This window comes from Bos taurus, chromosome 5 (genome assembly GCF_002263795.3).
Source record: "Bos taurus isolate L1 Dominette 01449 registration number 42190680 breed Hereford chromosome 5, ARS-UCD2.0, whole genome shotgun sequence".
Classification (NCBI taxonomy): domain Eukaryota; kingdom Metazoa; phylum Chordata; class Mammalia; order Artiodactyla; family Bovidae; genus Bos; species Bos taurus.
In genome coordinates this window covers 97,655,531-97,682,606 of record NC_037332.1, presented here as the reverse complement: position 1 = coordinate 97,682,606, position 27,076 = coordinate 97,655,531, and the positions used below count along the sequence as shown (strand labels likewise).

General features: G+C 37.6%; 1 protein-coding gene across 4 annotated transcripts in view; it reads right to left on the bottom strand.

The window, feature by feature from the left end:
• Positions 1 to 27,076, bottom strand: part of LRP6 (LDL receptor related protein 6) — a 178,528-nt gene that overhangs the window by 22,747 nt on the left and 128,705 nt on the right. For all 4 annotated transcript variants that reach the window (XM_005207028.5, XM_005207029.5, XM_002687783.7 and 1 more), the window contains 8 exons: positions 26,064 to 26,290; positions 23,504 to 23,688; positions 22,540 to 22,866; positions 16,119 to 16,321; positions 13,818 to 14,029; positions 12,787 to 12,977; positions 5,106 to 5,315; positions 2,768 to 2,893 (listed from right to left, as the gene is read on the bottom strand). In XM_005207028.5, coding sequence (XP_005207085.1) covers positions 2,768 to 2,893; positions 5,106 to 5,315; positions 12,787 to 12,977; positions 13,818 to 14,029; positions 16,119 to 16,321; positions 22,540 to 22,866; positions 23,504 to 23,688; positions 26,064 to 26,290 — 1,681 coding nt within the window. The remainder of the gene's footprint in view (positions 1 to 2,767; positions 2,894 to 5,105; positions 5,316 to 12,786; positions 12,978 to 13,817; positions 14,030 to 16,118; positions 16,322 to 22,539; positions 22,867 to 23,503; positions 23,689 to 26,063; positions 26,291 to 27,076) is intronic.

Sequence of the window (27,076 nt, the reverse complement as noted above, 5' to 3'; positions counted from 1 at the left end):
TCTTCCAGCCCAGCGTTTCTAATGATGTACTCTGAATAGAAGTTAAATAAGCAGGGTGACAATATGTAGCCTTGATGTACTCCTTTTCCTATTTGGAACCAGTCTGTTGTTCCATGTCCAGTTCTAACTGTTGCTTTCTGACCTGCATATAGGTTTCTCAAGAGGCAGGTCAGGTGGTCTGGTATTCCCATCTCTTGAAGAATTTTCCACAGTTTATTGTGATCCACACAGTCAAAGGCTTTGGCATAGTCAATAAAGCAGAAATAGATGTTTTTCTGGAACTCTCTTGCTTTTCCCATGATCCAGCGGATGTTGGCAATTTGATCTCTGGTTCCTCTGCCTTTTCTAAAACCAGCTTGAACATCTGGAAGTTCACGGTTCACGTATTGCTGAAGCCTGGCTTGGAGAATTTTGAGCATTACTTTACTAGCGTGTGAGATGAGTGCCATTGTGCGGTAGTTTGGACATTCTTTGGCATTGCCTTTCTTTGGGATTGAAATGAAAACTGACCTTTTTCAGTCCTGTGGCCACTGCTGAGTTTTCCAAATTGGCTGGCATACTGAGTGCAGCACTTTCACAGCATCATCTTTCAGGATGTGAAATAGCTCAACTGGAATTCCATCATGTCCACTAGCTTTGTTCGCAGTGATGCTTTCTAAGGCCCACTTGACTTCACATTCCAGGATGTCTGCCTCTAGGTGAGTGATGACACCATCGTGATTATCTGGGTCGTGAAGATCTTTTTTGTACAGTTCTTCTGTGTATTCTTGCCACCTCTTCTTAATATCTTCTGCTTCTGTTAGGTCCATACCATTTCTGTCCTTTATCGAGCCCATCTTTGCATGAAATATTCCCTTGGTATCTCTGATTTTCTTGAAGAGATCTCTAGTCGTTCCCATTCTGTTGTTTTCCTCCATTTCTTTGCATTGATCGCTGAGGAAGGCTTTCTTATCTCTTCTTGCTACTCTTTGGAACTCTGCATTCAGATGCTCATATCTTTCCTTTTCTCCTTTGCTTTTCGCTTCTCTTCTTTTCATAGCTATTTGTAAGGCCTCCCCAGACAGCCATTTTGCTTTTTTGCACTTCTTTTCCATGGGGATGGTCTTGATCCCTGTCTCCTGTACAATGTCACGAACCTCCATCCACAGTTCATCAGGCACTCTATCAGATCTAGTCCCTTAAATCTATTTCTCACTTCCACTGTATAATCATAAGGGATTTGATATAGGTCATACCTGAATGGTCTAGTGGTTTTCCCTACTTTCTTCAATTTCAGTCTGAATTTGGCAATAAGGAGCTCATGATCTGAGCCACAGTCAGCTCCCGGTCTTGTTTCTGCTGACTGTATCGAGCTTCTCCATCTTTGGCTGCAAAGAATATAATCAATCTGATTCCGGTGTTGACCATCTGGTGATGTCCATGTGTAGAGCCTTTGTTGTTGGAAGAGGGTGTTTGCTATGATCAGTGCGTTCTCTCGGCAAAACTCTATTAGCCTTTGCCCTGCTTCATTCTGTATTCCAAGGCCAAATTTGCCTGTTATTCCAGGTGTTTCTTGACTTCCTACTTTTGCATTCCAGTCCCCTATAATGAAAAGGACATCTTTTTTGGGTGTTAGTTCTTAAAGGTCTTGTAGGTCTTCATAGAACCGTTCAACTTTAGCTTCTTTAGCGTTACTGTTTGGGGCACAGACTTGGATTACCGTGATATTGAATGGTTTGCCTTGGAAATGAACAGAAATCATTCTGTTGTTTTTGAGACCGCATCCAAGTACTGCATTTTGGACTCTTTTGTTGACCATGATGGCTACTCCATTTCTTCTAAGTGATTCCTGCCCGCACTAGTAGATATAATGGTCATCTGAGTTAAATTCACCCATTCCAGTCCACTTCAGTTCGCTGATCCCTAGAATGTCGACGTTCACTCTTGCCATCTCCTGTTTGACCACTTCCAATTTGCCTTGATTCATGGACCTGACATTCCAGGTTCCTGTGCAATATTGCTCTTTACAGCATCGGACCTTGCTTCTATCACCAGTCACATCTACAACTGGGTGCTGTTTTGCTTTGGCTCCATCACTTCATTCTTTCTGGAATTATTTCTCCACTGATCTCCAATAGCATATTGGGCACCTAATCACCTGGGGAGTTCATCTTTCAGTGTCCTATCTTTTTGCCTTTTTGTACTGTTCATGGGGTTCTCAAGGCAAGAACACTGAAGTGGTTTGCCATTCCCTTCTCCAGTGGACCACATTCTGTCAGACCTCTCACCATGACCTGCCCGTCTTGGCCCCAGTGATACCTTAAAAAAATTTTTTTTCTTTTTTTATTGGCTAGATAAGTAAGAGAAACAGCAGGCAACTGCTGATAGATCCAAACAGAAGAGTGTTCTTTTCACTGGAGACATTCGCAACAATGACACATAAACTGACAGAATTCAGCAGATTAAGATTACAGGAGGTGGAATTAATTCTTGTTACCCTTTGAGGGAGCAAAAACTACTCTGTTATTAAGAAATACACTCATTTACAGTTACGAGTTTCCCCCCAAAAGGGCTCTTCTGCCTTAGGCCCAGGGTCAGGTTACACCTATCTCTTGTCATGATGAATTTTATCTTAGAATACCCCAAAGCCTAGGATAGTGCAGATGTATGAAATACAAGGGACCAATCAAGTTAGGAGAAAGCAATTTCACTGTCAAAGAATGCTAGACTAAGTTTTGGAACATGTGACTAGAATTACACTTTTAGAAGAAAATAACAATGTATTTACCTCCACATAATAGCTCATCCTGAAGAAGAACCAAGTGCATGGGGCAAGAACACCTTGTAGTACCATCTCCCTTTACAAGACAGATATGTGAACAGCCACCATTATCCTGAGCACAAGGGTGCTGTCCTGCAAGAAAAGAGGAAAGAGAAGAGAATGAGAGAGAGAAAAAAGAAAGGGAAAAGAATAGCAAGGGAGGAAGGGAGTAAGAAAAGCCCAGCCAAAATCAATTATTTATGAGTTAACAAGAAAATCAAATTCAAAATTCCTTTGGACTTTATTTCCACTGAATATAATTACTCACACCATCTCTACACAATCTACAAGAAAACAAGGACAATTTAAGACACAAAGTATTTATATAGCCACTGTCTTTACATATTTATACATAAAATATTTTAAAGTATTTAAAGTAAGGTAATTGTACAGCTCATGTTAATTTTTGTGAGTAAGAAAAGCTGATTATTCAGAGTAAAAAAAATTGCTGGGGAGAATGCTAAAACCTGGATCTTATTCTGTTTAAAATATAAAAATTCTTCTAAAGAGTTTTTAACTCAGAAATTCTATCTTTCTGAGAGACATGGTGATTTTGCTCAAAAAGTGTATTCTAAGGAGGAGTCTGCTAAAAATTAAGAGCTGTTAGAAGAAAAAACAAGTTCACATGAATTCAACCACTCAGAGACCATCAAAATTATTTGCTTGGTCAACCGCAAAAGAACTTGCAATATTACAAACGTCTGATTTCTTCCTACTTGGGTTAACTAAATAAATACACTGTCAGGCACATTTCAAAGTCTGCCTCATAAGTTATATTTAATGAAATCATTGCTTTGACTTTTCTACTTAGCTCACGTCAAAAGCAACTTGACAGCTATCATCCCAGAATACCAACATCAAATGTGGCCACCCGTTTATTATCTGACTCTGTCAGTAACACATCAGTCCTGCTTCAGGGTGTGTTGACAGATGGAGAGTCAGCTATGCACAAACGAGCAGAGGTGTCACACTACAGAGATGTCCCAAAGCAGACATCAGTCCTCGTATCAGAATCTACAACCTGTACAGCAGTGTTTTTCAACCTTTTAATTCCAAGAGACTCTTGATAAACAATCTCCTTTTCTTTAATGTTTTTAGAAACTTTATTTGAAAAATAAAGTTTTTCTAAATATAAACCATATTTAAGTGTTGACCTATAAAAAAGATACTCCCCCTGAAATTCTGAAAACATCCATAGATTTTCTGCCATAAAAAGCTCATGTATCAACTGAATACTTAACCATTACATCATCTCTACCTTATTTCTATTAAACACTCAGCATGAATTACACATCATAACATAGAATGACAATTCTAACTATTAAATCTCAAATACCTCTGATTAACTTCTAAGTTCATGAACAGTGACAACACAATAGAGACTTGAACAAGCTATGGTGTTCTCATTCCTGTTTCCTTCTTAAATACTCCAATTTGACTGGAAAACATTGTGCTGAGAAGTTCAGGAGTGAATACTTCTCTCACTAGTCCTCCATTTTCACATCTGCATTCCTGATATAACTGTGTAAGACCTACAGTAGTGATTGCTGGGAGGGTACATCTGATGAGAGATATAACAGTATTAATAGAGTTAATAGTATTAATTACTGTTAATGTTAACTTATTAATAATGTTGATACTAAAATATTAATACTAACTCTAATATTAATACTATATTAATAGAGTTAATAGTATTATATGAACACATATTAACTAAGCCAAGATGACTAGTCATTTTTAAGTTTTCAATAATTTATGGCCACTTTCCTAAGCTGTGAATTGAAAAACTTAACCAAAAGGGGAAAAAGCAAGCACTTATTAAGCATAGTCTTCTCTAAGTTTATACACTAATTTTTAGTTTGTTTTGTTTTTGCCAAAGAATAGGTTTATTTTCATAACTATATTCATCATTATATAAATGTTAACTTCTGCTTCTGTTGAAACCATGGGGATGTACGTGAAACAAAAGAAATATTAATACAGGCTTTACACCAGTATTCTTGAAACGTTGAAGGAGAGAAAGAGAAAACATGAAAAGCAAGTCCTTGCTGTTCCTGGGTGGGGAGATTTTTGAAAATGAGACACACCGTTTCTTTCTCTAACTCTTGTTTTATAGGGAAAACAAGTTTAATATGAAAAAATTTCCAGGCGAGTCTAAGGTTTTAAAGACATGAAGACTTTTTAAAAATGGCAAAACTACAAGTGTATGAAAATCTTAAAATAGAAGACACACAACATCTTAATTTTTGTCCCTTCTAATAACAAACATGAATCTTGGGACTAGCAATACATCATCAGCACTTACTATATTCCTGAAGATTCAGCTCCTTTACCGCGTGAATGTCACTAAGCTGGGCAATTCGAGCCTGGACTTTGGTTCTACCCTCTCGACCTGTCATGTCAATTTTTTCAATCATTTGCTGCTGCTTATCGATCCAGTACAGCCAGTTTTCAAACACAGTCAGTCCCACAGGCTGTAGAATGTTGGTGTCTTCTAATACTATTCGGTTGGCCCCTTGGAAAGGAGAATGTTCAACAGAAATGATTCATGTGGTCAAGTCATACATTCAACAGCTATTGACTGAAAACCCGTTAAGATTCTGGAAGTACTGAGAAGGAAAATATAAGCTCTTCAGCAGAAAACTTAAAAATTTTTCTCAGAAGAAAAGATATATACATACCAGATAACAGACTAGACATTTAAGTGCAATCAAGAGCAAATAAGTGTCCAATACACACTAAATACTGACTTCACAGAAATGTAGAAAAGAACTTTAGAGCCATTTCCAAAAAAAATTTTTTAAACCAGTCCATTTTTTTCCAATTAAATCTTATGAGGATTTCTAATACATAAAACATACAAAACAATGCTTCTCTATATGAAGCAGTGATGGTGGGCAGAGCACTTTGTGTTGCTGGCCACCCACACCTGCTGAGCACACTCAAGGCATCTGTGGAGAACAACAGCCTCACTCACTCAGCCACTCAGAACACTGGAAAAGACTCATACATTACCTGGTTCAAGCTTCGCCTCAAAATAAGTATTTCTAAAATACCCCAGACACAAAGCCAGCCAGATTCTGGAAAGGCAACCAATTCTGTTAATGAACTATGAGAAAGTTTTTTCACACCATATGCTGAAATCTGTGCCCCACTCCTCACCACCCCAGTTGCTTCTCCCTCATTCAAATAGAAAACATACATCCATTCGTTCCCTCTTCCTCCTAGTCATCCTTCAAATATCTACAGAACTTTTCCCTGGTTGTTCATTGATGAGTTCAATCAAAGAAAGATACTAGCTTAATACTCTGGAAATATCAGGGGAAGTTCCAGGAAAGAGCCAAGCATAAAGCTAGGCTTAATCAATGGAGAAAGGTGGAGACATACATATGAGAAGGCACTAAGTCAACACTCAGATCCAAGGAGAGTTAAATACAAGTCTACTTACGCGCCCTCCTAAAAATCTACTAAAATGACAGTGAACAATTAAGGCATAAGTAGGCATAAGGAAAAATAGGACATAAGAGTAGAAAAGCAATATAAAATTTACAAGCTGGATAAGAGACAAGCAACAGATCTAGAATATTAATTTCCTATGAACCTCTTTTCAAGTAGCTAGTAGAGTATGCAATCTCTCAGGGAAAAGGAATGAACCAAAGAAAAAGAAACTAGGAAACAGCAGGTTCAGCACAAAGACTAGCAAGTATATCCCCAGAATAACAGTGAAAGGAGGCTGGCCTAGAGCAAGCCAATCCAGACTGACTGAAACAGAATGATAAAGAGGTATGTCTTCAGTGAAACAGAAAAAAAAAAAAAAAAAAAAGAAGAAGAAGAAGATGGACTCGTTGCTGCATCTGCATATAATGAAACAATATTTAAATTAGACAAGAATAATTTCAGAGAGGAAAAAAGCTGCAGAAAGAAATGAAAGTGATGGCTATATTTCCATACCCATAAATAACAAATAATTATGAGCTTGAAATTATGATTTAATTTTTTTTAAAAAATCATAGTTTTAAAGTTGAATGGGATAATTTTTTAGCTGGGTGGATGATAGAAAAGTTCATATGGGTATTTTAGTGATATATGGTTTAAGACAACAAATCCTCATCTTCCACCAAAAAAAGTCAAATTGTGATGTCTAAAATTTAAACATCAAGAAGCAGCTGTTTTAAATCAGATATTTTAAAATGACTCTTGATTAAACCATCAGAGATGCCTCTAAGAGTAGGACTAACAGGAAGAAGGAGCAGAGCAGTAAACTTGGATTTTATTACAAGTCAAGTGGAATCACTTGATTTCCACATTTACATGTATTATTTTAATAAAAATTAAAATTAAATTTAAAACAGCAGCAGAAAGAATCATTTAGGAAAAAAAAAAAAAAGATGAGTTGTTGGTAGTGTAAGGATGGCCTCAACTGAACAACTGGGGAAAATGAGGAGAGGTCAACAGTGTTGCTGGAGGATCCAAGATCTACTCTGAAAGCAGATAAAAAACACCGGAACCAGCAATGAAAAAACATACTTATTCAACAGACTAAAGCATATACTAAATCTACTCTAGCATAAAAGACTCCAGGTAGAAAGATAACCCATGACAAAAGTATAGGCTCATCTGTGACTATATAAAAGGGGTTAAAAAAAAAAAAGAAAACCCTACCAACATTAAATCAACCTTTTTCAGAAAACAGGAAAAAAGGAAATGTTTCTTTTTATGAGGCCAATGTAACCTTGATGGCAAAACTCCAACAAGTGCATTATATTAGTAAGAAAGGAAAATCATGGGGTAATCTTTCTCATGAACACAAATGTAAACATCTTAAACAAAACCAAATCAAATTCAGCAATATAAAAAAAGGATAATGTATCAGACCAAGTTTGATTTATTGTACAAAACTAACAAAGAGTTCAGTTCAGTCGCTCAGTTGTGTCCAACTCTTTGCAACCCCATGGACTACAGCATGTCAGGCTTCCCTCTCCATCACCAACTCCCGGAGCTTGCTCACACTCATGTCCATAGTCAGGGATGCCATCCAACCATCTCATCCTCTGTCATGCCCTTCTCCTTTTGCCTTCAATCTTTCCAAGCATCAGGGTCTTTTCCAAAGAGTCAGCTCTTTGCATCAGGTGGCCAAATTATTGAAGTTTCAGCTTCAGCATCAGTCCTTCCAATGAATATTCAGGACTGATTTTCTTTAGGATGGACTGGTTGGATCTCCTTGCAGTCCAAGGGACTCTCCAGAGTCTTCTCCAATACTACAGTTTAAAAGTATCAATTCTTCAGCGCTCAGCTTTCTTTAGAGTCCAACTTTCACATCCATACATGACTACTGGAAAAATCATAGCTTTGACCAGAGTAAGTTGTCTAGGTTGGTCATAGCTTTTCTTCCAAGGAGTAAGCATCTTTCATGGCTGCAGTCACCATCTGCAGTGATTTTGGAGTCCAAGAAAATAGTCTGTCAGTTTCCCCATCTATTTGCCATGAAGTGATGGGACCAGATGCCATGATCTTAGTTCTCTGAATGTTGAGCTTTAAGCCAACTTTTTCACTCTCCTCTTTCACTTTCATCAAGAGGCTCTTCAGTTCCTCTTCACTTTCTGGCATAAGGGGTGTCATCTGCATCTCTGAGGCTATTGATATTTCTCCTGGCAATCTTGATTCCAGCCTGTGGTTCATCCAGCCCGGCATTTCACATGATGTACTCTGCATATAAATTAAATAAACAGGGTGACAATATACAGTCTTGACGTACTCCTTTCCCAATTTGGAACCAGTCTGTTGTTCCATGTCCAGTTCTAACTGTTGCTTCTTGACCTGCATACAGATTTCTCAGGAGGCAGGTAAGTGGTCTGGTATTTCCATCTCTTGAAAAATTTTCCAGTTTGTTGTGATTCACAGTTACAGACTTTGGTGTAGTCAATAAAGCGATGTTTTTTTGGAACTCTCTTGAGTTTTTTCTATGATCCAACAGACGTTGGCAATTTGATCTCTGGTTCCTCTGCCAAGAACAGAACTTCCTTAATCTGATTTTTAAAAGTTACCTGCAGAAAAATCTTAGCAAAAACCTAATCATGAAGTATTGGATGCTTTCTCCTCAAATCATGGAAAGCAAATACAAAATGAAACAAAAATACCTAGGGATTCTATTATTTTGTTCAATATTGTATTGGAGGGGGGGCCGGGGAGTGATCCCCAGTCAATGTAGTAAGGCCACAAGGAAAAAAGGACTGAAAAAGAAAAAAACTTTCTTTATTTGTAGACAAATGATTCCATAACACAGAAAATTCTATTAATAATTTAGCAAGATGGTTGGGAACAAACTCAATGCTCTAGGGTAAGAGAGGAAAAGGAAAACTGTATTTCTGTATTCCAGCCACAGCCAGAAAATGAAATATTAAATATTTAGAATATTCTTTACCACTAGCATTCAAAAGCATTAAATGCCAAAGAATAACTCCAATGAAAGATAGGCAACCTTGATAGAGAAAATTACAAAACACTAAGGGAAATTAAAGTTTTAAATATATGGAGGGATATACCATGTTCATGGTTTAGAAAACTAATATTATAAAGATAACAATTTTTCCTAAATTGCTATAATCCTAAAGCAAGGCCACTCAGAATTCTACTAGGTGTTTTTGTTTTTGGTGGAAACTCAGAGGCTGATTCTAAAATGTATATGGAAATGCAAAGTGTCAACAACTGCCAAGGTAATCTTTGGTACGAAATATTAAGGTAATACTAATCAAGGTAAGAAATACTAAGGACATACACTGCTAGATAAATCTGCTATAAATTAAGACAATACAAAAACAAGGTGACCCAGGGAACATTAGGGTCCAGAAATAAACTCATACAAATATAATCACTTTATTTACAACAAAAGTAACCGGAAAGAAGAATAGGGGAAGAATGGTCTTCTCAAAAGAGATGGTACTGAGTCAGTCACATGGAAAACAAAATTAAACCCCTGTCTCACATCATACACAAGAATAAATTCCAACATGGATTAGAGATCTAAAATAAGACAAGTTAAACAAAAAAAAGTTAGGAAAAAACACAAGAAAATATCTTTGTAACTAAGCAGTAGGCAAAGATTTCTTAAACATAACATAAAAGGCACTAATTGTACAGGGAAAAATTAATAAGCTGTGCAACACTAAAAATATGACTTCTTTTCATCTAAAGACACTACTGGGAGAGTGAAAAGGTAAATCACAAGCAAAGATTTATATAAAACATATCTTTCTCTATAGAGGCAAGTATAAAGACGTACCAAAAATTATTACAGACGACTTTTAAATGGAAAGATACACCAGTCATAAATGAAAAGATTGAATTCTTTAACCATAACAATTCTCCCTGAATATGTATGTAACTTAATAATGCATTAATACACTGAATAAAGAATTTCTAGAAATCAGTAATAGAAAAATGGGCAAAAACTAAGAATTGCAATTCACAGAACATGAGTGACCAATAAAATAATTTCAATATCAAACAGAAAAGTTTGTATTTTATTAATAATCAGATATACCTTTAAAACTATTGGATTGGTAAAAATTCAGAAGTCTAACAGTACCAAGTACTAAAGGAGAAACTCATATACTTCTGGAGGGTATTTTAAACTGATACAATCACTTTGGAGAGCAGTCTGAACAGATATATTCAAGTTGAATATATACACACCACATTACATGGCAATCCCACTACTAGGTTTAGACTACTGCTTTTAATGGCAAAAAATTGGAAACAGTTTAGATAGCAGAATAGAAATAGAGAAACTGTAGAATGATCATACAACGAAACCACTATTTAGCAAAATAACTAACATAGATTTGTGGATCAATAGGGATCATCTCAAAACTGATATATTTGAAAAAGGCAAGTGACAAAAGAATACATGAGACTATATTAAGTTTAAAAAGTAAAAAGGCTTAAATTTGTATCAGTATACACAGTAAAAAAATACACACACACAGAGCAAACCATGCATGACAAAGAAACACATCAGAAGCTGCCTCTTAAGAAAAAGGAAGGAAAACAGAATTGGGGAAGGAGACGCAAGAGCTTCAAATTCTCCCTATGTCTTTTTTCAAGAGAGGAGGAAGGGAGGTTCAAAAGCAAATATGGCCAAACACTAAGGTTTGACTAAGTTGGATGGCAGAAATTCTGTACTTTCTGTATGTTAGAACCATGTCATAATAAAAGAGTGGAGAAACTAACAAAAAAAAAAATATAGAAAAAAAGAAAGCTAATTCATTCAAGTATCAGTATCAATAATGACAGTGTTTTGGATTTTCTTCTTTTTTATTTTCTAAACTGTCTAAAGAACATGCATCACCTCTATTTGAAAAAAAAAAATCCTAAATGAAGAAAAAAGAGAAAAGGACAAGTAGGGGGAAAAAATCCACTGACTTATTAGTAAGGGCTAAAACATGTATATAAGTAACTATTAAACAAATGAGATGGGATATAAGAGACACAGGTGATCAGTTAAAGAAAGAATATACTGTGCAAGGTGTGTGCCTGACAGTTTGGAATCAAAGAAGACATAATGGAAGGGAGTCTTTTGAACCTGAAAAGAGAACTTGTTTAGTTTTTGAAAAATTACAAATACACTGCAATATATAAAACTTTAAATGATACAGAAATATTCTTAACATATTAGCATGCTAAACTTTTAAACCTTTCTCAAGATATATTTGCTTGCATATTTTTCAGGGAATACACAAACATACATGTTTATTAATAGTATATACATATATTATATGTGTAATGTATGTGTATATATATACATGTATGTCTCTCTGTGTATAGGATATATTGCATTTTTGGAGGCAATCTGCCAGTATATATAGTAATATAGTGTGTGCACATATATATGTCTGTGTGTGTGTGTGTGTGTCTGTGTGTGTGTATATATACACATACATAATATAGCTTTAAATTTTAAATAAAACTAAATCTTAATAACATTATTACACACTTAATTTTAAAAAATCATCCTTCTATGTCACTACACATCTCATCTATTGAATGACTAATATTTCACACATTTAATATACTCAGATGTATTTCTGTGTACATATTACAAAGAATGCTCAGCACATACCCCTGTACAACTGGTTCAGTATGTCTGTAAAACAGCTCTGTGAAATGGAAATTCATCAGCACATTTCCCTCTGAAAAGGTTCTACCAATTTCACTTCACAAAAGTATATGAGAGCTTGCCAGCTGTTACCTTTCTGGCCAATGCTAGGAATAATCAACTTTATATTTTATGGCTCTCCTATAGTGTATTATTTTAATTTCATTTCCTTGATCACCAGTAAGGCCACACAGAGTATTTGGACTTCAGAAACTGGGGGTATGCGAACAACTGTGATTATAAACAGAGGGTCGCAGAGAAATGAAAAAGTACATTTGAAGATCAACAAATTATTTAATTTCATTAAAACACATCAAGAATGTTAAGATCATTTGCATTTATGATGAGTTTGTGAAAGACAAATACCAACTTAAGCATTCAACCAGACTTTTTTCTTTGGGTTATGAGACTACCCTGGAGGGTTTTTTCAGTATGGCAGTGACATAATTAGAAACCAAGCTTTGGAAAATTAATTTAGGAACAGTGTGTAAACTTCCAGGAAGGAAAAATCAACAAGGAGGAGACTAATCATAGGCTAAAATTCAGGCCAGAGATGATGAGAAGAAAAGTAGAGTGGAAGAATTAGAAAAAGAGAAGAGATGCATTAGAAACATACTATTTACAGAGCCCAAATCAAGAAAATTGGCAAGTTATTAGATAACAGATGGAGTAAGCATGTTGATGGTTAAAGAAAAAGTGCTTCCCAACCAACTTGCTGCTGACTACTCTTAGCGAATAAAACTGTAAAGAAATGTGTACAACGGAAGGAAAATACAAATGCTATCAGTGAATCATCTCAATTATTGAAACAGAAATAATATTTCTTGGGTACCTGAAAGATCACTGCTTTCAATTCGTCGGAGATCTGAATCAGCCCAGAAGAGTTTGCCCAATCTGCTATCAAGAGCTAAAGCAACTGGTTTACTTAAACCACTGAAAAAGAGGACCTCTCGTTCTGTTCCATCTAAAGCAGCTCGTTCAATTTTGGGAGACCTTTCCTGAAGATTGGTAAAATACATATACCTGAAAAGAAAGGAGGAAACTCTAAGTTTACTAAAGTAAGAAACCACACAAAATGAGAATATTTCTGTTAAGACAAAAGGAAGCAGTCATTTTTTTTAAGGTTTTTAAGGTTTTAGAGTATTTTTTAAAGATCATGGAATACATTCCTTAATTTCAAAAATAGTAACAAAGGTTGCACAGAAGTTCTTAGGGAGTTAACTTTCAGGAATTAATAAAACAAAACGTTAGACACAGGCACACTTATGCTTTTGGAATAATACGATAAATAAAAGATAACAGCAGTAATCAGATTTGGACACAAACTTAAATTTCTTTTCTAGTCCATTTCATAACTGAAAATAAGTCATATGTGAATTATTTCTTATATTTAACTTCTTCAATTCATCTCTTTCCTGTAACTCTTCTGAAGTAAGCTACTTTCCTTGCTGAATTCCTTATCATTCATTCATGTCAATTAAGTACTATTAATTGAATGCAAAGCTCTGTATTAAAGACATACTAGTTCTTATCATAAAGGAACCTAAAGCCAAGAAAATATAAGCCTGAAAATAATCAAGTATAAGGTAAACTGGAAAGGACTAAAGAGGCACAGATATAGACTAATGGGCATCTAAGAGAGGAGGACGTCACATTTGGGGGAGGGGAGCACAGGGGAGATCAAGGGGAAATTATTGGAGGATGACATAGTTCCAACAGTTCTGGAGGTATGGGTAGAAATGACAGATAAAGCAGCAGTGCCTAAGGAAAGACATTCTAGGCAGAAAAACAGAGAAAGCAAGAATATAAATGGGATAAATAGGAAGGCTGATGAGGGTTTCAGATTCCCCCTTGGTAACATACCCTTTTTCTGGGTTTACCACAATGGCTCGAGGTCTGTCTTGCTCGCCCTTTAGCACCACTCCAATTGATCTCCCATCTAATCTCGTTACATTAATGACATTGGTGGCCTCGCAAGTCCAATAGATGTAGCGGCTATAAATATCAATGCTGAGGTCATAGGGCTGGATTTCTAGGTTTTGATTCGGAACTGAGCTCACAACCACAGTAAAGCCCTAAGGAGGGAAAAAGAAACATACACAGAACATGAGACTCCAAGCCAGACAGCCCTGAGATTACTCACAATACAACACGCATGTGGTCACACACCTGAGTGGAACTCTTACATACCAAGGGACATTTCTTAGTGAGCATTTGAAATGTTCCCTTGGTTATTATGACACAAAGCAGAAGAGAGACAGAGGCTGTTTTAGTTGCTCTAAGAACATGACAGTGCATTAATGAGACATGGGAGTGAGAAGGTGGCAGCTGCTTCCTATAAACTCAAGACAGCTGTGGCTAGAAGAACACTGTAGAGATAGCTCTAAAGCAGTGGTGCTCAACCAGGAGCAATTCTGCATTTGTAAGTACCCCTGGAGAAGAAAATGGCGACCCACTCCAGTATTCTTGTCTGGAGAATCCCATGGACGGAGGAGCCTGGCAGGCTACAGTCTAGTCTACGGGGTCGCAAGAGTCGGACACGACTTTGCAACTAAACCACCACCTACCAGAGACACTGGTCAATGTCTGGAGACATTTCTGACTGTTACACCTATGGGAGTATAACTGGCTTTTAAAGGGGCAGAGGCCAGTGCATGCGGGCCTAGTCAGTCATGTCCAACTCTTTGCAATCCTTTTGGACTATAGCCCGCCAGGCTTCTCAAGCCCATGGGGTTTTACAGGCAAGAATACTAGAATGGGTTGCCATTTCCCTCACCAGGGGATCTACCTGACCCAGGGATGGAATCTGTGTCTCCTGCACTGCGGGTGGATTCTTTACCTGCTGAGCCATCAGGGAAGCCTTACTAAACATTCTTTAGCCTTGCTAAAATGTGATGTATAGGTCAGACCTCCCCCACACAGAATTATCCAGCCAAAAATGTCAACAGTGTGTAAGTTGAGAATCTCTGCTCTAGAGACAACAGCAGTTAGTCAGGGCTACAAACCACATCTATCAGTCACGTCCTCTAATCCGCAAATCTACCCCCTCAAAACAATTAAAAAACAAAAAACAGACACTGTTCATCTGTTTTATCTGAATAAATGGTATTTTATTTACTCGGCTTCTCCAAGGTAACACTCCTTAATGAGGCTGTCTGATTTATTTGCTACATCTCTGGCTATATAACAACAGTTACAATTTCTATCAACTGGTTATCAGCCAATCAGTCCTGACCTATACAGTGTAAACTGCATCTGTAATATACAGCTATAACTATACCTTAAATTATCTCTCAGCAGACCTAAATACATTATCTCCTCGCTCTTTTGTCAGATCAGATATTAAAAAAAAAAAACTAGCAATCTAATTTTCATACATTAAAAATCTAACAACATTAGTGCTATAAGGAAGATGACAAATAATTATTTATAGTGATCCCGGTGTAATACTGCTTGGACACAGAAAGAAAGCAAATTATGGCAGTGTTGCGTGACTCATGATTAGAATGTAAGCACAGATAAGATGTGTTGATAATATTTTCATTCCTATGCCACAGTCACCAAGTAATATTTACCAAAACAAAAACAAAACCAAAAACCATTAGATTAATAACAACATATCTTAGATGCTTTTAATTTTACTGAGATTGTGTTTTATGTTTCCTATTCTCTGGAACTTTTAAGTAGTTACTAGTAAAAGAACTATTATTTATAGAGAACCTACTGTGTAATACATAGTAGGCTATGTGCTTTATATTCCTTTCACCTAAAGATTCGTAAGAATCCTAGTGAGTGACAGAGCTGAGATTAGAACCAAGGGTCTATTTGCTTTCAAAGTTTCCAACACTCCATGTAAACGAAACAAAATATAAAATGGAATATAAATGGATATGGGTGTACTGACAAAGTCATTCTAATATATGAGCAGAAGTTATTTTAATACAATACCATCTTCATTTCAATAGCACTAGCAAACAACTGTTTACTCAAAGATCATTTAGGAGAGAAAAAATGCTGCCAGGTTCAGAATTCCAGTTTTACACACACACACACACACACACACACACGCGCGCGCGCGCGCGCGCGCGCAGAGTCATGATAGGATGGTTGGGTGGTCCAATAACTACACAGAAGAACTGGATTTTGAACTGAGCCCTGGATTACCTGGCTGCCATCTTCTTGTGCTTTTCGGATCATGTTTTGTCGTGAATCAATCCAATAGAGTTGCTTGTCCAGGGGGTCATAGTCAATGGCCCGGACATTCCGAAGGCTGTGGATGGGAAGGATGATGTCAGGGCTCTGCTGTTCATCAATCACCATGCGGTTGATGGCACTCTTCTGACTGAAGAGCAGGAAAGTAGTTGGAGCTTAAAGAGAGAAAAAAGCAAATATGAAACAGTTATCCTAAGTCTCGGATCACTCAAAGATTTGATTGGCCTGTTGTCTGTATCTCATAAAAAACAGACATGTATGTTGAAGACTTGTATGAGACAAAGCCCTTTGGAATGCCTTCAGAACTCTTAGAGGAAACACTGATCACACTCTGGTTACTAAACCAGTTATGAATTTATGCCATGACACAGCCAACTAGCCAGTTTTTCTCTGTCTGATGTCCACAGTGGCATCAGCACAGGACACCTGATTTCAATGAAGCATTTGACAAACAAAATTCCCCTGCCTACCAAGTAAATAATCCTAACTCCTCCCTCATCTATTCTTGTGGGTGAAAGGAAGTCTGGGTCTCCATAGGTCAGAAAAGAGACTTCAAGAGTGGTTTTAGTCTCAGTTCTCACATAATTTAGTCACTTGATCTTAACTACAGCCTTCAACCTCTTTGGATTGAAATTGACTCAACTAGAAGTTTATAGTTATGCTGTCCTGCTCACTGAGTTGCTATAAGACTTTTATAACATAAGTAAAAATTAAAAGGTAAGGTATTATGTCAATTGTACAATGTTGTTGTTTAGTCACGAAGTCATGCCTCTTTTACAACCTCAAGGACTACAGCCCGCCAGGCTCCTCTCCATGGGATTCTCCAGGCAAGAATACTGGAGTGGGTTGCAATTTCCTTCTCCAGAGGATCTTCCTCATCCAGGGATTAGACCCACATCTCCAGCATTGGCAGTAGGATTCTTTACTACTGAGCCACCAGGGAAGCCCCAATTGTACAATACCTGAACAAAAAAACTATAAGGCATTATATAAATGACAAGTAAAAATAGCTATTGCTTCTTATTATCAGTAGTCGCAACAATAAATGTGATGTTAGTAGGAATGAAACAAACCCTCGTGGGTTGTAGAAATATAGGCTTTGTTTTACATTGTGGGGATGTAATGGTTGCAAGGAGAGAGAACCATTAAAAAAAAAAAAAAGTCACACACTAGTTGATGCCTGAAGTCTACAAAACAGGGAATGCAGCCGAGACAACACTTCTCTGTCCCAGGGACTAGGCCTCTGATTACTATGCAGTCATCTTTAATGGAGGAGAGTATCCAGAAAAGAACACCATCTGACAAAGCTACCAAAACTTCAAAGTCTAACAGTCTTTTTAAAAATCTTTATTAAAAGAAATGTAAAAATCCCCAAATTATACTCTCTTCTCTTGTTGCTCAGTCATCACCTAAATCCAGCAGAATTTTGTCCTTATCAGGGATATAAACATAAATGGCCAAAACAGAACTCCTTGCTTTATCTCCCTCTAAACCCCAGTCTTCACAGTGCCCTTACTTGTGGTTCCCTGGTTGATGTTACACCTACACCCAAATGCATATCAGCTTAAATCTTGAAGAAATCATTGCTTCTCACAAAGAAACTTGGTATTCACAACCCTGAAATTATGCTTTAAGTTCCCCACTGGCTGAAAGTCCACACCTAGCTCAGAAGATTTAGAAAATATTTCAGTGACCCCACTGAACTCTTCATTGTGTAGAGTCCACAGCACACTGATTTAACAACTTTCAGCAATTTTAGTAGAACCAACACCTTAAGTAGTAAAAATACATGTCACAACAGAGTAGGTAACAAGTCTCCCATTAAAAAAAAAAAGAATTACTTTTTGGCAGTACTACTTCCTTATAAATCAAGAAAATAGAAAAAAAAAAAAAAAAGAGGTCCTGAATAGTAAGCTTCCAACAAAATAGCATATTAAGACATACAATGAAACTCAGAAGACCCCATAGTTTTAGCTGCCAAATTTTCCTGCCTGGGAAATAATTAATCAAATATATATTAGGCTCCTAGTTATGTTTCACTTTGTACTGTTTTTTTCTTTCTTTGAGTCAAATTTTAATCTTTAATAAGCTTTCACGATTAGGTGAAACATGGATGATGACAAAGCCAAATATGGCTCCAGATAAATACTCATTTCAAAAAGTCTATGGGTGACATCAATTACAGTTGACTAAATAGTTCCAGGAGAAAGCTGACGTTTTGACTTATTTACAAAAGGGACAAAGGATATTCAGTTTTGTAAGCCTAAACCCATGCTAATTTATATCACCTCTAACCACCACTCCCTCGTCTCTTGCAGAAGGCTTTCAAAACGGTCCTGTTGGGCTGTCTCAGCGTTGCACTCCCACATGCAGAAGCTGGAGGAGAAGGTGTATGCAGGCAGGAGCTTTTCTGCTCTCCTCCGAAGACACAAGTGTTCACCCAAAGCTTAAAGAAAGGTACCACTCTGGTATAAGAACATTGTAAGTGAAAAGCCCAAGCCCACCATGTTGGACTGTGCCATCTCTGAGCTGTGCCAAAGGCCTCGAGTAGGGACTGAAGTCCAGGCCACACTTGGGTAGCCAAGTCAAGCACCTGTGCAGCTGCATGTGCCCAGAGGAAACACCTTTTCTCAATCTGCACAAAGCTGCCACAGAGGCCAACTGCTTCAGTACTGAACACAGCATTATACAATGTGGCCTCCTGCTTCCTCTCTGACTTAATCTCTTTACACTCTGTTCCAGAGACACTGGCCCCCAGGTGTTTCTCCAACATGCCAGACATGTTCCCCGCAGGGCCTCTGTATTTGCTGTTCCCCTCTGCTTGACAGGTCTTCTCCCAGAGAGCCAGCACAGCTCATTTCCTCACCTCCCTCAGTTCCTGACACAGTGTCACTTTTATGCCAGGACTTCTCTCATGATCCTATTTAACATCAAGATCCTCCTATTCACCCTTTCCTGCTCATAATTTTCTCCATAACACTCATCTCCATCTACCTCATGATATAGTTTACTTATTTAGTTCATTATCTATGCCGATGGAACACAACCTCCACAACGGCAGGGATTAATGTCTGTTTCATTCAGCAATACATTCTTCATTGGCTCATATAATGCCCAGTGTGGATTAGCTGTTCGGTAAATATTCACTGAAAGAATACATGAGTAAACAAATGAAGACAAAGCATGAGATGACATCATTAAGGAGAGCCCTGTAGCCATGATTTTGAAAGGAAACAAAATTATTTCCAAGAACCGGGGGGGAAAAAAAGAAACAAGCATTTACTTAGAACCTCCAGCATGCCACACATCATACCAGATGTCTTCTAGTCCCCCAAATTATTCCACTTTACAGGTGAGCAAACAATAGTTAACTAATTTTTAAAGAAAGGTTAAGAAATTGTTCCCAGGTCACAAAGCTGCTGAATGGAAAAGCACCTGTTTTTCCAAATCCTGTCTTGCTTCTTCATTCTTCTACTGAACAATGACTTCTTGAATGACTACTGTTTGCCGAAAACTATTTTAGGCACCTTAGATATACATCAGTTAAAAAACAGGAAAAAAAATTGCTTCCTGGAGTTTACATTTCAATAAACAGACAGTAAGTAATAAACATAATAAAGATGCTATAGTATATAAGTAATGAGTTACACAGTATACCGGAGAGTGATTAAGAGTCATGGGCAAAAGAAGAATTGTAGGTAAGGGGCACTGGCAACGCAAGATAGGGTGGAAGGAGAACTTGCAACTTTAAATAGGGCAGATTAGGTCTCTCTGGGGAGGTCATGATTAAGTCAAGACATGGAAGTGAAGTATATGCATGCAAATATTTGCAGGAAAACATTCCAAGTAGAGGAACTACACAGTACCACAGTCCTGAAGTAGGAGTAACTGGCACATGTGAAAAGAGCACTGAGGCTAGTGTAGCTGCCATGGAGAGAAAGAGAAAACAGTAAAAGCTGAAGTCAGAGAAGCAAGGGAGTGGGGAGGCTGTGAAGGAACAGATCGTGCAGGAACTTGTAGGTCATTAGAACGAGGTTTTCACTCCCCGTGAAATAGGAGATTTTGAGCAGAGAAAGGCCAAGATCTGATTTAGCTTTTGAAACACAGGTCCAGGAGTAAACAACACAACATTAGAAAACTTTCTGAGGGCAAGTACTTTGTGTTAAACTTCTCTTGTAATCTCCTTTGGGATTTAATACATCTCTGCACAAATATTAAATAATACACGTTACAAAAAAAATACATGGACAGGAAGCCTCTGGAAACACTGCTAATCATCTCAGAAACAGCCCAAGACAGACACTAGGGATACTCAGCAGTGATTTCTCATAACCTTCATTTACCAACTAGAACACACTGGTATAAACATCCCAAACAATGACCTCGAAAGGCCCTTCCATATTCTTCTATCTCCATCCTCCATCACTTCCTACCCCTATTTTCTCCTTCCAAAGTCAAACTCCTTTAAAAAAAAGTCTACATGACACACACACACTATTATCCCCTTTCTGTGCTCCATTCACTTGTTGATCTATTTCCATCTTTCACTGTTACTTTCCTGAAATTATGTTCTTTCAGGATTATTAACAACCATCTCACCTGAATATCCAGTGGATATTTTAGGCCTCACCTTACTCAACCTCTCAGCAGCAATCACAACACAGTCCTACTCTGAAACAATCTTTTCTCCTGCCTTCTGGGTCGTATCCTTTGGCCTCTCTGGCTGCTGCTCTACAATGTCTACTGAGAACTTCCCTTCCACAAGCACAGCTCCTGAGGTTACCAGACCCCTTCTTTTCTCCAGACCAGGAACTGGCAAACTACAGCCCACAAGGTAAATCTGGCCTGCTGCCTGTTTTTATAAAAGTTTATCAGAAATGATCCAATTTTAAAAACACATCATCTGTGGCTGCTTTCACATCGCAGTGGACAGGGCTGAAGAGGTGTGTGAGAGACTACAGGCTTCATGAAGCCTACATATTCTCTCTGGCTCATTCAAGAAAAAGTTTGCTGACCGCCAGATATACACCTTCTCCCTAAGTGCCCATTTTAAATACATGCTGGCATTTCTAAAATTTATGCCCCTAACTTCATTTCTTTTTCTCTGAGCTAGAGATTACTCTAATTACCTATTTAATGTTTCTATCTCCCATAGGAAAATCAATATAAACCTGACTAAAATTCATGTTGATGTATGGCAAAACCAATACAATATTGTAAAGTAATTAGCCTCCAATTAAAATAAATAAATTTAAATTTAAAAAAATCTGATACAAACTAATACAATTATGTAAAGTTTAAAAATAAAATTAAATTTAAAAAAAACCATTAAAAAAAAAAATCTGACTTGCTTTAGCAAAACACAAACTAATGTGTGACAGAGACTCCAAATCATTCAACTATAAACTGATGTTCTTCCTTTTTCAGAACTAAGCCTTGTGTGAGAACACACTAAATCCTTGCCTATGTGACCTCCTATACTTTCAGGCACAGAATAAAGTAATTTCAGTCATTCATTATATCCAATATCCTACAGCAATTGTTACCTTCTAACATAGTGAATCACACCCTACCTTTCTCCTACAAATCTACTTTTCCTGATCTAATTCTATTTCTTTATCATATCTATCAATTTCTAATTTGTTCTTATGTATCCAAAAGAACGTTCACATACATGTGAGTCATAAATCAGGATTCCCCAAGCCAACAATGTTTTGTTATACACTGTGTCCTGGTGTTCCAAGCAGAGTGTGTGTGTGTGTCTCTTTGTGCGTGTGAACCCAGATTCATGGCTAGATGAGACGACCTGCTACCGTAAGCTAGAATAAGGTGGCAACCACTCACTGCGTTCAGAGCCTGTGCTCTCTAGCTTGCCTCCCCATCTACTTACTATTGTTTCATACTGGCTACATTTACTCATAAGCCTGGCCTCTTGCACACTTACATTTTTCATCTTTCACCTATTCTGCGAATTTCAAAGGACAAGGAGATTATATTTTGTAGAGTCTCTTTGCTGTACTATTTGTACTGTTCTTTCCTTCCTTCACCGTGAATAAATATGAATTATGTCTAGCGTACATGCATGTTCTCTCAAAGAAGCTATGCAAATTTTGCTATTCATATTTAATCCCCAAGGATAAAATACTTACTTTTCCTATAATATCAATTTTTCCATAACATCAACCAGTTATCACTGAACAAAAGTAACAAAAACTTGCACTTTTTCACTTTTAGTCCTTCCCTTTTATACAAACAAATGATCAACTCTGGACTTTGACAACTCTCCTTTTAGAAAGAATATGAACTACAGTGTTTTCAAAAGTCTGCTTCCTTCTCTAACTTTAGTTTGCGTTGAGGGGGCAATGCAACTTACCACTGCAAGTCCTGTTGTCAGCATTCAGAGAGTAGTGGGCAGGGCATCCACAAACGAAACCTCCAACTGGCACGGCCAAGCAGAGGTGGGAGCAGTGCCCGTTGCTGGAAGCACACTCGTTCCATCCTGCCTGCCGTGAGGAGTGAAACACGAGGATGTCCATCACATAATCCAAGTGGCCTTGAATGATGGTGCGGTTTTGGCCACTGGTTTTGTTGGCACGCTCAATGCTGCGTCGGCTCCAGTCCGTCCAGTAGATGTAATCTTGGTACTGAGTTAAGCCAAAAGGATGAGGCAAGTCATCTGCTATAACTTCACGGTTGAGTCCTATTTTCAGAAAGGCAGCAGACAGGGGAGACGCAGAAAGATGTAATATGTGACAAAGTGAGAGTCTTGTTGGCAAAGAAAAAGAAAAGGTAACATTTAAAACATTACTTTTGTAAGCAATTTAAAGTAGAAAAATTCCTTCAAAAGCAATTCTTAAACCAGACAAGTCTTCTGAAATCAATCTATCTACAGTCTGACCCCACACCTCAAACTAATTTTTGTTCTAAAACTCACTGAGTTTGTTTAAACTCATGTAGATGGCCTATTTTGATTGTGGTGTTATTTTCCCTCCATAAAGGTCTACAGTTCAACTCTTTTTCCTTCCATAAAAAGATGGAAATGTATATATTGTATTCTACTGCTACAAAAAGTCACTTCAGAAATATCCAGGGAGTTATAAATTTTATTATAAGCCCAACAGTAATGAAATTTCCACATATTAAAGAGATATGAATACAAGTCCTTGGCCCACTATTAATGAATAGGATACAATGTGAGACAGAGGATGAACCTAGACATTCATATGAAGTTTTATGAACAGTATCATATCTAACCTATGGTAAACAGCAGCCACTGATTTTTGCACAGAAAGGATTATATATTCTCTCTCTGAACAAAACAGAAGAATACAACTTACCAAGCATATTTGAAGACTCTATTAAGTTGGTGTCCAGGTCTGTCCAATAAAGCCTCCTTTTAGCATAGTCAATGGTCAGGCCGTTTGCCCGCCCCACATTGGGAACCAGCGTGGTACGTTCACTTCCGTCCATGGCAGCTCTGTCTATCTTAGGTTTTCCACCCCATTCGGTCCAATACATAAATCTAAATTCAAACCAATGGATATTTAACATTTTACTTCTGATTATTTGGGAGAAACGATCATATTCATGTATAGTAACTAAGTCAATTTAAAGAAAATATACACTAAATCAAGGAAATTGGCAAAGCAAAATCAAAGCTATTAATTTTTTTCAATTACATTGGCAGTCTCAACTAAATATTTTTTCTCATATCCTAAAAAGGAAGTGAGTCAGCTTTCCTTAGTGTTTCCAATGAATCTGTTCCATCCAAAACCTAGGAACTGGAAACAAACCCATGGTTTCCTTATGGCAGCACTTGCATTTATAAAACTAATATCAAGAAGATAGCAAAGGATTAAAGTGCTAGTCTCAGAATTTGACTCACTTCAGAACAAAATACATGTATTTCTGAAGACAAGTTAATTCGTTTTAAATTTTTAAAACTTACTTTCTGATTTGTGTAAATCACTCTCAAAAACCAAGCTGCAGCAGTACATCAAAGGTACAACTTAACAACTGTGAGCTGAGGTTTAAAAGGAAAGTTTGAAATGCATTTGGTCACACTGTCCAAGGTAACATACTACTGAATCACACACACCCCTTAATGTGTCAGCTGAGCAATGAACACTACTACTACAGCCCCTGTGAATGTACTCTTTTGGGTTTTTCACATTAACTGTAGAGCAACCGCACAGTACAGACTTCTGCAGATGAGGAGGACAAGGCCCTACAAGAAGTGCAACTGATCTAATGTCTTCAAGCCAGTCATAGGGCAGAGCTAGAACTAGAAGGTAATTCTCAGCCAAATGTCTTTTGGACTGAACCAGTAGTGCTAGTTTCAAGTCGCTTTGAATACTGGGTCTAGGAAAGTTCTCCGCATGCCAGGTCTCATCAACTACCCAAAGGAGACATTCATTCACCAGCCCATCGGCTGATGGTTGACTTGGTAGAAATGTATAAACACACTTTGCTGAAAACTCAAGTTGTCTTGGGCTTTGTTTGCATTTGTACTTGTCAGCTAACAGGCATGAGTACATCCCAAGAGCCAAAGAGAAAACTACTGTGCGAGAAATGTCACAGCTGCCAGCAGCCACGTAAACTAGAGTCCTTTGTCCCAACTACTAAATTTATCTGTCTGGTAACTAATAGCTAGAGTAAAAATCACCATAAACCAATCACAACATGTCAGCACGGAGATGGTGCCTTTGGTATGACTTTCTAACTACATGGCCAGCAAGCTAACCATGGAATTGACTGATTCAGCGAAACAACTTTTCAATATGGCCATGGTCCAATGTGCTGGTATGTTTACAAGGTTAACTTCTGCTTTTTAAAATGGAGTTATTCTTCAAAATTCAGCTTTCTTACATGATGGACTTTTCATTGTGGTTCAGTTGTCCAGTGGTGTCTGATTCTTTGCAACCCCATGGACTGCAGCACACCAGGCCTCCCAGTCCCTCACCATCTCCCACAGTTTGCCCAAGTTCATGTTCATTGCATCAGTGATGCCATCCAGCCATCTCATCCTCTGACACTCTCCTCTCCTTCTGCCCACAATCTTTCCCAGCATCAGGGACTTTTCCAATGAGCCGGCTGTTCGCATAAGGGGACCAAAATACTGGAGCTTCAGCTTCAGCATCAGTCCTTCCAATGAGTTTTCAGGGTTGATTTCCCTTAAGATTGACTGGTTTGATCTCTTTGCTGTCCAAGGGACTTTCAGGAGTCTTCTCCAGCACCAGAGTTTGAAGGCATCAATTCTTTGGCATTCTGCCTTCTTTACAGTCCAGCTCTCATGACTATACGTGACCACTGGGAAGACTGTAGCCTTGACTATACAGATCTCTTTTTAAAACTTGTTAAATCATGTAAGAAGGATCATCTATCTTTGAAAAACATGTCACGTTGTAAATAAATTTATGAGAAAGTTCACTGTTTAATATCAAAGTTTCTCCAAGTTTATAATAACTAATTATCCATTTTTGAATTAATGAACATTCTAAAGTAGAGCTTTTTAATGTAGTTATTTCTTAGCACACATTATCTCCGTGGGTTTACTTTTACAGGTTTAGAATCTGGTATAACTTGGGAGAGAGTGCAAGCAAATAGATTTCACGACACCTTTCAAAAGGCTGTCTACTTAGCATACAAATACAATCATTAATATTTAACTAATAACCCATTTCAGTAATTTTTATTCACCTAATGCTAATAATGACAAAAGTAAAATTTAGTTAATTCTAAATCAGTGAAATCTCAACTAACGATTTTAAGATAAAACCTATCTATAATTTACCTGTCAGCTTCCTAATAAGCATGATTTAAAGACATCAAGAATACAATCCTTAACTAGGCCATGCGCAATACAGTTGCAAAGAATGCATATGAAAAGCTGTTTACCCTTCAGCGGGGTCCAACGCAAGAGCTCTGGGACTATCTAGGTCTTTCCACACCAAAACTTGTCGGTGTTGCCCATCCAACTTTGACACCTCAATTCGATTGGTTCCTGTGTCTGCCCAGTACAAGTTCTTCCCAAGCCAGTCTACAGCCATGCCTTCCGGATAATCTAAGCCAAATTCTACCACATGTTCCAGGGCACTGCCATTCATAAAGGCTCTGCTGATAGTCTGCAGAAATAAGATTAACAATATCACAGGGCTTAGGTACAACACCCTAAGGTTTTAAGGGAAGATACAGAAGAGCCAAAGGCACAGTTTCTCAATACAATTCACATATTTTATGAGAACAGTAAAAAAAAAAAAAATGACGTCAACCTCCAATGAACACAACTGCGACCTCAAGTTTTATTGTCAATTCAGGGAGAAATTTTTCAAAGTTTTAAGAACCAGAAATTTATTCTAGTAATATAGAGGAGTGACTATTCTTATAAAACTTATTATTAGTAATCAAGTGAAAAGATGTGACCAGAGTATTGTAGACTTTTAACTGGTAGTCACTTTCCTGACTTCCAACCTGGTGGCTCAGATGGTAAAAAATCTGTCTGCATTGCAAGTGGCCCAAGTTCGCTCTCTGGGTTGGGAAGACCCCCTGAAGAAGAGAACAGCAACTCACTCCAGCATTCCTGCCTGGAGAATTCCATGGACAGAGGAGCCTGGCAGGCCACAGTCTATGAGGTTGCAAAAAGTCAGACATGACTGAGCGACTAACAAACACACAGCTTCCTAAAGGTGCTTGAGAGTATGCAAAGTCATTGCATCAACTGAGGAAGAGCTCAACAACCTTATACCTTATAAAATGCATATGACACTACTCATATCATTACCATTGTGGCTATGAATCACCTAAAAATTAAAAGTCATAATTTAAGCTATTAATAATAGCTCCTACTTCATGGAAACTACATCCTAAGTGCTTGGTGTACATATATTTTCTCATTTAATGCTCACAAAAGC